This window comes from Abramis brama (assembly GCF_963993115.1).
Source record: "Abramis brama genome assembly, chromosome: 14".
Lineage (NCBI taxonomy): Eukaryota > Metazoa > Chordata > Actinopteri > Cypriniformes > Leuciscidae > Abramis > Abramis brama.
Window position 1 is genome coordinate 24,746,269 of NC_139976.1, and position 13,378 is coordinate 24,759,646.

Sequence of the window (13,378 nt, forward strand, 5' to 3'; positions counted from 1 at the left end):
GTTTTCTAAATGGTGCGCTACTAAGAGCTTGGATCCACGCGCATGCGGGGTCCCGCGGGTGCTTTCCTTCCTACAAGAGCTGTTGGAAAAGGGCAGGTCCCCTTCCACGCTCAAAGTGTATGTGGCGGCTATTGCAGCGTTCGCTGAGACGACGCGCGGCCGGGCAATAGGAAGGAACGAGCTCATTATCCGCTTCCTCAGAGGAGCTAGATGGATGAATCCCCCGCGGCCCCCCTCAGTTCCTATTTGGGATCTGTCCTTGGTCCTGGAGGCCCTGAAGGCTTTTCCCTTTGAACCGCTCGAATCTGTGGATTTAAAGTACCTGTCGCTTAAAACCGTTTTTCTGATAGCCCTGTCTTCAGTTAAACGTGTGGGGGATTTGCACGCGCTATCTGTTAGCCCTGCATGTCTTGAGTTCGGACCGAATGACTCGAAAGTCATTCTCAGACCGAGACACGGTTACATCCCCAAAGCGATTGGAACCCCTTTTAGGGCACAAGTCATTTCCCTTTCGGCTCTGCCAGCATCCGATAATGGGGACAGTGATAACCTCCTATGCCCTGTCCGGGCGCTGAGAGTTTACATCACGCGCTCCGCCGCTTTCAGGCGTTCAGAGCAGCTCTTTGTTTCCTTCGGCGGACGCACCAAGGGTCTCGCCGCCTCGAAACAGAGCCTGTCCAGGTGGATAGTGGACGCGATTGCAGCAGCTTATGCCTCCAAACACCTGCAGTGCCCTCTGGGTATCAGAGCCCACTCTACTAGAGGCATGGCCTCTTCGTGGGCCTGGTCCAGCGGAATTTCTATCCACGATATTTGTATGGCGGCGGGCTGGGCCTCCCCATCAACATTCGTGAGGTTTTATAACCTGGAAGTTCCCGCCTTACAGGCAAAATTACTGTCAGTGTAAGTGACATATATGCTCTGCCCAGTCTCTCATGTGCAGACTACGTTTTCATGCTGACGATATTTCTGGAATGGTACTTGGGGTGAAGTGTTTTATACTCAGACCGGCTGGACCGCTCTGTTTCTCATTCCCCTTTACGCGCTGCTTTCCGGTGTTGGCCCGCGCTGCTGGCCGCCCGTATTCCACTCTGTGGCGCGGGGGTCTATTCTCTTCATGAAAGACCGACTATGTCGCTCTTTTTCTTACCCTAATAAGTGCTTATGTACTGTATGGGCTCGCTCTGCCGGCCCTACTATTTTGCACTGTTATACGCTTATAGACCGGCCGCGCCGCTCTATTTTATATATACTGAGTGAAGTGCTTTGTACTGTGTTGGCCCGTCTCTCCGATCGGCCACCTATTCTAGCATATGTACTGTGTGGGCTCGCTCTGCCGGCCCTACTATTTTGCACTGTTATACGCTTATAGACCGGCCGCGCCGCTCTATTTCATATATTGAGTTAAGTGCTTTGTACTGTGTTGGCCCGTCTCTCCGACCGGCCACCTATTCCAGCAGAATGTTTTTCCCCGGTCTCCCTGGGATTCATGGGCTGGATGCTCGGCGCACACGGCGTTGACAAAGGGTTCCCGATGCTTAAGCAACTTACGCAATACGAGAGAACCTCTCGTAAGAGAACGTACTCGGTTACCTAATGTAACCTCGGTTCTCTCTAGAAGAGGGAACGAGTATTGCGTAACCTGCCGTGTCGTGCCACGAGCTTTTGCGCTTCTGACTGCGAAAACCAGATTTTCAGCCTGTGAGCACTGGTTATATATACGCTGGCCACACCCATTCTGACGGTTAGAAGGGTGTGGAGGGCGCGACAATGAATACAAAATTAAGGATAATTTTTGGCTTCAGATCTCGAAGAAAGAAGACTTTCCCGATGCGTAAGCAACTTACGCAATACTCGTTCCCTCTTCTAGAGAGAACCGAGGTTACATTAGGTAACCGAGTACGTTTTCTCTTCTTGAGAGAATGATTGAAAAATATATATTTTTTCTATATATTCTTGTTTAACTTTTTTTTCCACTTTTATTCTTTAAAAGGAACGAAAAATTCTGTACATTATTTATTTTTTATGCAGCTTTAAATGTGTAAATAAAAGAGAATGAATTGTTCTGGACATTGTTTATTTTTGTAATGACAGAATTGTTCTGGACATTGTTTATTTTTGTAATGACAGTCATAATTTCTACATGAAACAAATTATTCTATACCTTTTTTTTTCCTTCAAATAAAATTGGTAAATGAAAATCATTTGTTCTATAGGCTACATAAAAGTACTTTTTCCAACTATTTACAACATACGTCAAGCATATCAAAATAAACATAAACATTTAAATTTACAGTACTGTGGTGAGATCTGGTATTTATCTAATTTTCCTGAAGAACCCCTAGTATCGAAGTAGCTAGGTAGTCTTTTGCTGTCAGGTCAGAATAGGATTAAATCCTCACTAGCTTGTTTAATTTATACCAGTAAATCTAGGTGTGTCCCTACACTCTCGTAAACAATAATAATCACTGACAACTAGGCACATTGATCAAATTCATGCTTACCCTCCAGCAGAATCTTTCCTGGATCCTTCGTTGTCCTTGGTCTTGCAAAATATAATATAATGCTCTGTCTATTACTTATAGAACTGTCTTTGTAAGCTGAAGTAAAACTTAACAGTGTTTGTCTTTAGAAATAAAAATTTATTTGGTAACACTTTATTTTGATGGTCCCTTTTGAACATTCTGTTGACTATAAGTAGCTTTGCAACTACATGTCAGCTAACTTTCATTAGAGTATTAGTAGAGTGTCTGCTTAATATCTACTAACTCTTTATTGTGATGGTCCTCCAACAGACATTCGACTGACTATAAGTAACTTTGCAACTACATGTCAACTTATTCTAACCCTAACCCTACCAGTCTACTAATACTCTACTAACACTCTAATGAGAGTTAGTAGACATGTAGGTGCGACGCTACTTATAGTCAACAGAATGTGTTAAAGGGACCATCAAAATAAAGTGAAACCATTTATTTAAACAAAAGATAAAAATACTGGTTACACAATGATTAATATTTATAGCAAATCATCAAAAGGTTACAGGTTATAATACTTCAGCTTATCCAACTAGTCTCTCCCTATGGAGGATCCCTTTACCACTCTACAGATAAAGCGTTGTCGGGAAACTCAATTTGCGTACCTACCCCGAATTGATAAAATAAAACAAAATTCTGTATCAAAAATTATAAGGAAACACCAGTACTTTGTTTAGGCTTGGTTGGTAGGGAATTCCAAACCTGCGCACATATATTCAAACGCACATAACTATAGAACCAATTCTTAATGCGCATGTGAACGCCATCAGCGTTTCTCACAGGTTCGCGTTTAAAGTCTGTGTAGAGAGAATGGTGTCGTCTTAGCGGCCCCAAATTTAATAACAAATGATTGTTGCGACGGAAGCGAATAAATCAAAACTAACTTTAGCTGGAATATAACTTTATTAAAGAACCGCTATAAAGCCAAAACAATCTCTGTTACCTTAAATTATACGTTTATCTCTGTAAAGCTGCTTTGAAACAATCTACATTGTTAAAAGCGCTATATAAATGAAGATGACTTGACTTGACTTGACCAATCTCAACAGGGCAGTCCTGTAAAATTACAAACAGGCTATTTACCTTGTAAGCAGTTCAAGCAATAGATGTAAAAAAATAACTTGTTCTCATCCGAGGTTTTCAAGTTAAGATAATACAGCAGAGCAATATAAGCAAAAAGAATTTCAGTTAATAAACTGAGCTAGCACAGAACTAATTTCTCCCCAGGGATGCACACGACATCAAAATCAAAAATGCAACAACTCAAAATCAAAGAAGCAGTCATATATATAAGGAACCGGTTACATTTGTTCCTATGCAATTTCTTTGGTTTTTTCCAGAGGAAATAAATCATGTGACATCAACCTTCTATTGCCTCAGTCAAGGGGATTTCTGGTGACAACATTGTTTCCCATATATGGGCATTCTTCCATCCTTTCCGTCCTCTGCGCTTTGGGCCTCTGTGTAAGTGTGTGCGTGCGTATGTATCTGGAATATTTGTAGGTCCAAAATATATATCAAAATTCAAATAGTTCACTACAGTACATAAAATAAGAAAAAATTGTGTAGACTTTTATTCAGCTAAGCAGGGAGACCCTGGTGGTGCTGCTGGACCGGGATGGGCTGCCACAATAGAGACCCTGGTAAGGCCTCTCTGCTGGTGGGACATCATCTGGAATGGTCTCCAGAGTGTCCAACTATTCACTAAGTTGTCTAACAACAGGTTTGCAGGGCTGACTCAATCGACGGCTGCCATGTCACTGAGATTTTCACTGGGATGTTGGTCCACTCCTCTTCAAGGCCTGTGCGAAGTTGCTGGATATTGGCAGGACCTGGAGCATGTTGTCGTATACGCCGATCCAGAGCATCCTAAACATGCTCAATGGGTGACATGTCCGGTGAGTATGATAGCCATGCAATAACTGGGATGTTTTCAGCTTCCAGGAATTGTGTACAGATCCTTGCAACATGGGGCCGTGCATTTTCATGCTGCAACATGAGGTGATTGCCGTGGATGAATGGCACAACAATGGGCCTCAGGATCTCGTCACTGTATCTCTGTGCAATAAAAATACCATCAATAAAATGCACCTGTGTTCGTTGTCCATAACATACGCCTGCCCATACCATAACCCCACCGCCACCATGGGCCACTCGATCCACAACGTTGACATCAGCAAACCGCTCACCCACACAACGCCATACGCACTGTCTGCCATCTGCCCTGTACAGTGAAAACCAGGATTCATCCGTGAAGAGAACACCTCTCCAAAGTGCCAGACGCCATCGAATGTGAACATTTTGTTCGATTGCTCCTAATCGATTGCTCCTGTCTGCCTTGTTTGCTGCTGCTGCTGTTGAGTTGGTTTGGGTCTGTAAGCTTTGTATATCTTTCTGTTTTGAATCATTATTTACTATCATTCCTTGTTGTTTATACTGCTAAATATAGTTTACTCAACATCACACATTAACCTGACATCGCTAGCTTCAATCTAAATCGTTATTGCTAGCACAACACACTAGTAATTCGCTAGCGTGTTAGCGTGACATCCGTGCACTCTTTTTTTTTCCGCGCCTTTTACAAGTTCATCAAACAACTGTGGTGAGTAGGATCAGTCAGCAAACACGGTGAGTAATGTCATCTTCTCCTCTTATTGTCACTTGTACTTCATGTAACATGTATAGCATAGCCTTCTCTGTCAGCACAGGATTTACATGTGATAAATGCAGGGAGATAGTCAGGCTGACAGAGAAGATTTTAGAACTAGAGATTTCCCAACTTTAAAGGAACCGTATGTAAGATTGTGGCCAAAACTGGTACTGCAATCACTTTCAAATTACTGTAGAGCGGTGTATCCCCGTATTTTTAGGGGACTGTACCCCCAAAACACTTTATCCTTCCTGAAGTACCCCCACAAGCATATGTGATCGGTGTGATTTTTAGATTTGGTGTAAATTTTAGGTTTGCACAGTGTAACATCTCATTTACCTGTAAATAATTATATTTTTACTTCCCATAATAACTCATACTTGTCTTCGTTCAATATTTGTACGACTTTTATTTTCACATCTTCACATGTCCAGACCAATTATACAAAAACAAAGATCACATTTTATATACATAGTAGCAGCCTACTCTAAATATGTTTAGACCTGTCTACACAAAAGGACTCACCAATCAATGAGAAACTTGACCCTGTCTCTCACTCATAAGCTTGGTCAGTCTTGGGGGCAGTGTGGCAACAGCAGCTATCAGGCTTTTCTCCAAGTTGAGTCTGTTCCTGTGCTTGGACTTGATTACGGCCATGGATGAAAATGTCACTTCACATAAAAATGTAGATCCAAATGGCAGGAGTTCATTCAGTGCATGTTTCCCCAAATCAGGATATTCCTTCTCCACATCACACCAGAACTGTGACAGGTTTGTTTCTGAGTACCTCATCTTCAGTCCACGGTCTGAGGACCCATCCAGCAGATTTTCCTGTAGTCTGGTAGGAATGTTGTTATCCGTACTTTCAGTCATGAAAGGATTACGGACCCAGTCAAGTTTGGCAGACTTGCTTTCAATATCAGGAAAGTAGTAGTTGAACTCACTGTTGAGTCTGGATAAATGTGTGCTTACTAGTTGCACTATAGGAGCTCTGTCAACATCACCTGCAGAAAGGTAGCTGTTGAGCTGCTGGAAACAACTTGTGTCCCCATCTTCACATTTACTCTCCCACAGTTTGATCTTCTTCATGAATCCACACACTTTATCATACATGTTTAGGATGTGTGTGTCTTTACCCTGCAAAGTTAAATTCAGGTTGTTCAGTTTGCTAAAAAAATCAGCGAGATATGCAAGGCGGGCTACTGTGTTCTCCAACATAACAACAAGGGGATGTGAGTGTTTTGCCAGAAAAGCGCTTACTTCATTGCGCAGCTCCAAAAGCCTCTGTAGTGCTTTCCCTTTCGATAACCAACGTATGTCGGTGTGAAGCAGTAGCTGTTGGTGCTCAGCGCCACTGTCATGACAGAGCCTTTCAAACAGTCTGTGATTCAGAGGCCGCGATTCGACAAAGTTTATCACTTTCACTGCGTCATTCAAAACTTCATGTAACTCAGGACTCATTCTCTTACTGGCCAGTGCCTCTCTGTGGATGATACAGTGATTCCACTGAACGTCGGGGTTTACTTTCTTAATCTGCGCTATTAATCCTTTCACCCTCCCAGTCATTAATGCAGCACCATCCGTACACACATGAATACAGGACTTCCAATCCAGATTGTGCTCTGAGAAAAAGGTGTTGATAACGTGAAACACATCTTTACCGGTAGTGCTCCCCGTTAGCTTCTTGCAGAATAGAATGTGCTTGTTAATTTCAGAAATGTCTCTGTATCGCACAAACGCAATAAGCTGGTCTTCCCCGCTAACATCTGTTGACTCGTCCAACTGCAGCGTGAATGAACCAGAAAGTTTTAACTTTTTCACTACTTGATCGACAATATCAACGGCCATGTCATCAATCCTACGGCACACTGTGTTATTGGACAATGGTACCATTTCAGTGCATCAGCTACTTTCTTATCAATCATTGTTTCTGCAAGAATTACAGCAGCAGGCAAAATTAGCTAATTAGTAAAATTAGTAAATGGCTTTTTGGATTTAGCCACAAGTAGCGACACAGCATATGAGGCCTCCAATTCTTTGGTTGACACTGCAGTCGCTTTCTTTAATTTTTCTTGACTTCCCTTAAATTCCGATTTTCTTTGAAAAAACTCTGCTGTCTTACCGACACAGGAAAGATGCTTGGTATTTAGGTGTCGTTGTAAATGGGCTGGTTTCATGCTATTATTAGAGAGCACATCCCCGCAGAGGAAACACAACGGCTGAGGCGGTTCAGTAGGTGTGGACGTGAAACCGTAAACGACATACTGTTCATGAAATTGCCGGTACTTTGACTTATCATCTTTTTTTCTTTTTTCCATTGGTTCACTTTAGCACTGCTGCTGCTTGGAACGGCACGTTTTTTTAGCCATTGATCCATAGCTAGCTAGTGTTTCTGTTTTACTCAAAGCTAGCCTCTCTGCCTGTTGCTATGGTTACACTACCGCACGGCAGCGCGCGCGCGGCCACGGACAAGCGAGCTGAGAATCAGTTGGCGGAAAGGACAGGGTGACTTAACTGAATGGTTTCCATATTATAACATGATTATAATGTTTTGAGAATCATCCCACGTAACCCCTGGGGACTGCTCACGTACCCCCGGTTGGGAAACACTGGACTAAGCTACTGAAAGAGATGCTTCCAGAGGTCATAGATCCTCTTCTTAATATCATTCATTCATCTTTGTCATTAGGATACGTACCAAAAACATTTAAGCTGGCTATGATAAAACTGCTTGTTAAAAAAACGCAACTTGATCCTACAGAATTAGTCAATTACAGGCCGAACTCGAATCTCCCTTTTCTGTCAAAGATACTAGGAAAGGCAGTGTCCTCACAACTATGTTCCTTTTTAGAAAGAAATGATATCTGTTAAGATTTTCAATCAGGATTTAGACCGTACCATAGTACTGAGACAGCTATCATTAGAGTTACAAATAATTTGCTCTTATCATCCGATCGTGGTTGTATCTCGCTACTAGTTTTACTCGATCTTAGTGCTGCATTTGATACTATTGACCATAACATTCTTTTAAATAGACTCGAAAATTATGTTGGCATTAGTGGAATTGCATTAGCATGGTTTAAATCATACTTATCTGACCGTTATCAGTTTGAAGCAGTAAATTAAGAGATGTCTTATCGATCACAAGTTCAGTACAGTACCGTTGCTTTTCACTCTGTACATGCTGCCCTTGGGAGATATCATTAGGAAGCATGGAATTAGTTTTCACTGTTATGCTGATGATACTCAGCTCTATATTTCTTCACGCCCTGACAAAACTTACCAATTCACAAAATTAACGGAATGCATAGGTGATATAAAAATTAGATGACTAGTAATTTCCTACTACTTAATTCTGAAAAAACGGAGATTCTAATTATTGGACAAAAAACTTCCTCACGTAATAATCTAGAATACTGTCTAACACTTGATGGCTGCTCTGTCAAGTCTTTGTTGTCGGTTAGGAACCTGGGTGTGCTCTTTGATACCAATCTTTCATTTGAAAGTCTCGTGTCTAGTATCTGTAAAACCGCATTTTTCCATCTTAAAAATATATCTAAATTACGTCATATGCTCTCATTGACAAATGCGGAACAATTAGTTCATGCGTTTATGACATCAAGGCTAGATTATTGTAATGCTATTATGGGTGGTTGCCCTGCACGCTTAATAAACAAACTACAACTGGTCCAAAACACAGCAGCTCGAGTTCTTACCAGAACCAGGAAGTATGACCATATTAGCCCAGTTCTGTCAACACTGCATTGGCTCCCTATTAAACATCGTATACATTTTTAAATATTGCTGATTACTTACAAAGCACTAAATGGTTTAGCTCCGCAGTACTTGAGTGAGCTCTTAACGCATTATAGTCCTTCACGTCTATTGCAATCTCAAAATTCTGGCCAGTTGATAAAACCTAGAATATCAAAATCGACTGCAGGCGGTAGTTCCTTTTCCCCTTTAGCACCAAAACTTTGAACAATGTTCCTTACATTGTCCGGGAAGCAGACACACTCTGTCAGTTCAAAGCTAGACTAAAAACACATCTTTTTGACCAAGCATACACATAACACATTATAGACTTCCATAATTCAATGTTAGGCTGCATAGATTAGGTCAGCCGGAACCGGGAACACTTCCCATTGATCCTGATGTACTCGTTACATCATAAGAAGAATGACGTCTACGCTAATTTAGTCTCTCTTTTTATCCCGAGGTTTACCGCAGTCCGCCGGATCCAGTCTGTATCCAGATCTGATGAAGGACCTGCGACTGGATGCGACGACAACGCAGTCCTGAAGTGTCAATTAGTCTCTCCCCTGTGAAGTTAGCCTGAAGTGTCAATTAGTCACTAATGATCGTTGCAACGGAAGTGAATCAATCAAAACTAACTTTAGTTGGACAATAACTTTATTCTAGAGCTGCTATAAAGCCAAAACAATCTCTGTTACTTTAATTTGCTATTATCAATGTAAAGCCACTTTGGAACAATCTACATTGTTAAAAGTGCTATATAAATGAAGATGACTTGACTAAAACCCGTTTTCCTTGCCACTGTTCTATGGAGTAGGCAGTCTTAATATATCAATACCACGATTAGTTTTAACAGTATGTAACCATTGCATATTGACGTAAAATACACTCCAAAATCACCTACATGAATTATAGCTGCTTATTTATACTGGAGAATGCTTTGACGCACACAGCGCATGATCCCTAAGGGAAGGTCTGGCAATTCCACCAAGTGGTTAAAATGTATAATTTATTATAATATAATTTGATAAATAAAAATAAAAACCATTTGGTGAATTGCAGAATTACAGAAAGGTATTGGCACAATTTCACCTGCAATAAGTCAGTCTGGTCACTAGGAACCTACCACAAGCTTTGGGACATTACAAAAAAAAATGAAAGAAAAAAAACCTTTAGGTGATTTACAGTAGGCCTAATGTTTTTATAAAAAACAAATTGTGTACTGTGCATACAGGGAGCTATTGGCACAATTTCACCTGTTGTAAGTCAGTCTGGTTAATAGGAACTACAACCTTTGAAACATGATAAAAGAAAAAAAAACTTCTATTATATTACATAAATTTCCTAAAAAATAATTGTTTACTGTAAATACATGAAGGGAGGTATTGGGAAAAAAGTCAACTGTAGTAAGTCAGTCTACTACCAATACAATCTAGCTTTGGATTTGGAACATGTCTGTTTTTGACTGTTAAAAGTAATTTTAATTAATACAAATGCTATGTTTTAACAACTTGAAGGAATTGGCGGATGTTCCCTTAGGAATCATGTGCTGTGGTATCGCGTCAAAGCATTCTAGAGTATAAATGCAGCTATAATGCACGTTGGTGATTTTGAATTCATAAATGTCGATATACAATGGTTAGCTACATACTGTTAAAACTAATCATGGTGTTGATATATTTTTTAGAGTGCTGACTCTATAGAACAGTGGCATGGAAAACTAACTTTATCGCGCTCCGAGAGGCCTCCAGTGGTCGGGATTCATTTTGTTGTGTTGGGAACTTATGTTTGCTTTTTAAATTTCGTTGTGTTGTGCACTACTGGGCCACCATACATATCAAGCTTTATATAGGTATATTTATCATGTATGTGAGGTTAGTATAGCCTACGCTGTGTTTCTGTTTATTTTTGAGATGTGCTCCAGTTCATGGAGACCATGAAAGCGCGCCATGATTGTTTAATTTTATTTTACGAAAGCACAGCGTTTTCTTGCTATTGTGAGTTTACACAAATAAAAGTAGTTGCGACTGATGCATTATTCTTTTCTGTATGACCAGAAATGATGGAGTATTTTAAGTTGTTTCCACTGTTTATAGGAAAATGCAAGTAATTGCGTTGGCGCCTCCATGTCATGCAGTGCACGCTCCACGCTCCACACTTCTCACAAACACTTGGATATGCATCTAATAATAGCGAAAATTTATCTAGGTTAAAGTTAGAGTGAACGGCCATCCCAGACGGATAAGTCCTTTTCATGTTTAACAAATCAAATCATGCATTTTCTACCTACCACAAGTAAGTGCTGCACCAGTTTGAAAAAGGCTGCTGAGGCAAGGCGGTAAAAGCATAACCAGCATAACGAGAGAGGGGCCCCACTAAGGGGTATGCAGAGATGTTGCTGTGTCTTCATTTTAACATTTCTGATTGTATGAATGATCAGCCCTCGGGGGCCCCCTTAAAATCTGGGGCCCCAGGCAGTTGCCTGGCTTGCCTGCCCTATTGGGGCCTCTGCGGAAGTGAATCAATCAATCAAAACTAACTTTAGCTGGACAATAACTTCATCCTAGAGCTGTTGTAAAGCCTAAACAATCTGTTACTGTAATTTCCTATTATCTCTGTAAAGCTGCTTTGAAACAATCCATATTGTTAAAAGCGCTATATAAATGAAGGTGACTTGACTTGATTTGACATTTGCCCTCTCAAGTCGGTTACAACGACGAACTGCAGTCAGGTCGAGACCCCGATGAGGATGACGAGCATGCAGATGAGCTTCCCTGAGACAGTTTCTGATAGTTTGTGAAGAAATTCTTTGGTTATGCAAACCAATTGTTGCGGCAGCTGTCCGGGTGGCTGGTCTCAGACGATCTTGGAGGTGAAGATGCTGGATGTGGAGGTCATGGGCTGGTGTGGTCACACGTGGTCTGCGGTTGTGAGGCCAGTTGGATGTACTGCCAAATTCTCTGAAATGCCTTTGGAGATGGCTTATGGTAGAGAAATGAACATTCAATTCTTGCAAATTCAATGCTTAAGATTTAGACAGATTTGTGAACCGTGTTTGAGAGAAATAGGTCTTTTGTGTACATAGAAAAAGTCTGAGATCTTTGAGTTCAGCTCATGAAAAATGGGGGCAAAAACAAAAGTGTTGCGTTTATAATTTTGTTCAGTGCATTTATGTTCTGTATATTTTTTAATAAAATCATACAATTTTATGCAAGGCATCAGGCGTTTCCATCACACGAAAAGACCAACACGAGCAACACTAGTGTAGGGGACTCACATCGTGCCCCTGTATTTGTTTTGCATAAAATTAAACGATATACAGCACAATAATGAATTTATAGATAAAGTAAAATGTACACAAACCTGTATTGTACCGAAGACATGCACCATTTTGACAGAGCTGCACTGCTCTCTCCTGAAGAGGTAGCAAAAAGCTGACGATAATTAACTCAATCCCTGGGTTGTTATGTCAAAAATGACATGTAACCAAATTCAAGGTTATTTTGGCTAGCCGGAATATATGGGGTCTATAGTTAACCTAGACGGTAAAATGACAGCTATTGCTTGCTGGGTAATATCTTAGCCAGTATCTTATTATCTACATCCAAAAGGCTAATAGGTCGAACTTGGATCTAATGGATCTTTATTCATCAAGTATTAGAGAGATGCTTGCCAGATAAAACATTGGAGGTAAGCAACCATTTTCAATTGATTCATTAAAGACATCAAGTAAAAATGATGATCACAAAAGCTTTTTTTTTTATAAAACTGATGTAAAGCTTTCAAGGCCAGGCGCTTTAGAACATTGCATACTATGAATAGCTTGAGTTATTACCTCAAAAGTTAATGGGATATTCAATCCTTCAAAACATTTTTTTTATATATTAGTTAATAATTATTATTAGACTCTGAACAGTATAATTTCACATAGAAATATTTGAAAGATATTTGAGGGTCTGAGGTAGTTTGCCCAAAATCCATTCAAATCTCTGTGATCAATCGCGATGCAGTTACTTATTTTTTCCCCATGTTCATAAAAAGGTTTTAGCTCTTTTTAAAAGATTAGTTATTTCAATAGCAGAAAGAGAATGAAATTCTGTCTGGAGCGAAATTCTTTTCTTGTATAAATCTGGTGAAGGGCAGACAGTATTCACAATCTACAACTTTACTTTTTTTTGTTCTCTGTTCTGCCTGCCAACTGAGACACTGTAAGAAATACAACCACAGATAAATGCTTTAAATGCTTCCCAAAGGGTGGATTTTGAGATATCACATATAACATTCACACACACACACACACACACACAAAACTGAATGACTCAACTTATCTTCAATGTTTTTGAATGCTCAGGACTTATTTACAGAACCTTTGTCACCCTCTAACAGCAAGCAGATTTTGGACTCTTTAGTACACTCGTTTTTGTTTTCAGCTTCA

At 40.5% G+C, this 13,378-nt stretch overlaps 1 protein-coding gene across 1 annotated transcript; it reads right to left on the reverse strand.

The window, feature by feature from the left end:
* Positions 1–5,715: 5,715 nt before the first annotated feature.
* On the reverse strand, positions 5,716–7,080 carry LOC311096539 (SCAN domain-containing protein 3-like; the record flags this gene model as incomplete). Its single annotated transcript, XM_084135736.1, has 1 exon — positions 5,716–7,080. One exon carries the CDS (start codon positions 7,078–7,080, stop codon positions 5,716–5,718), a length of 1,365 nt encoding a protein of 454 aa, XP_083991862.1.
* Positions 7,081–13,378: the final 6,298 nt, after the last annotated feature.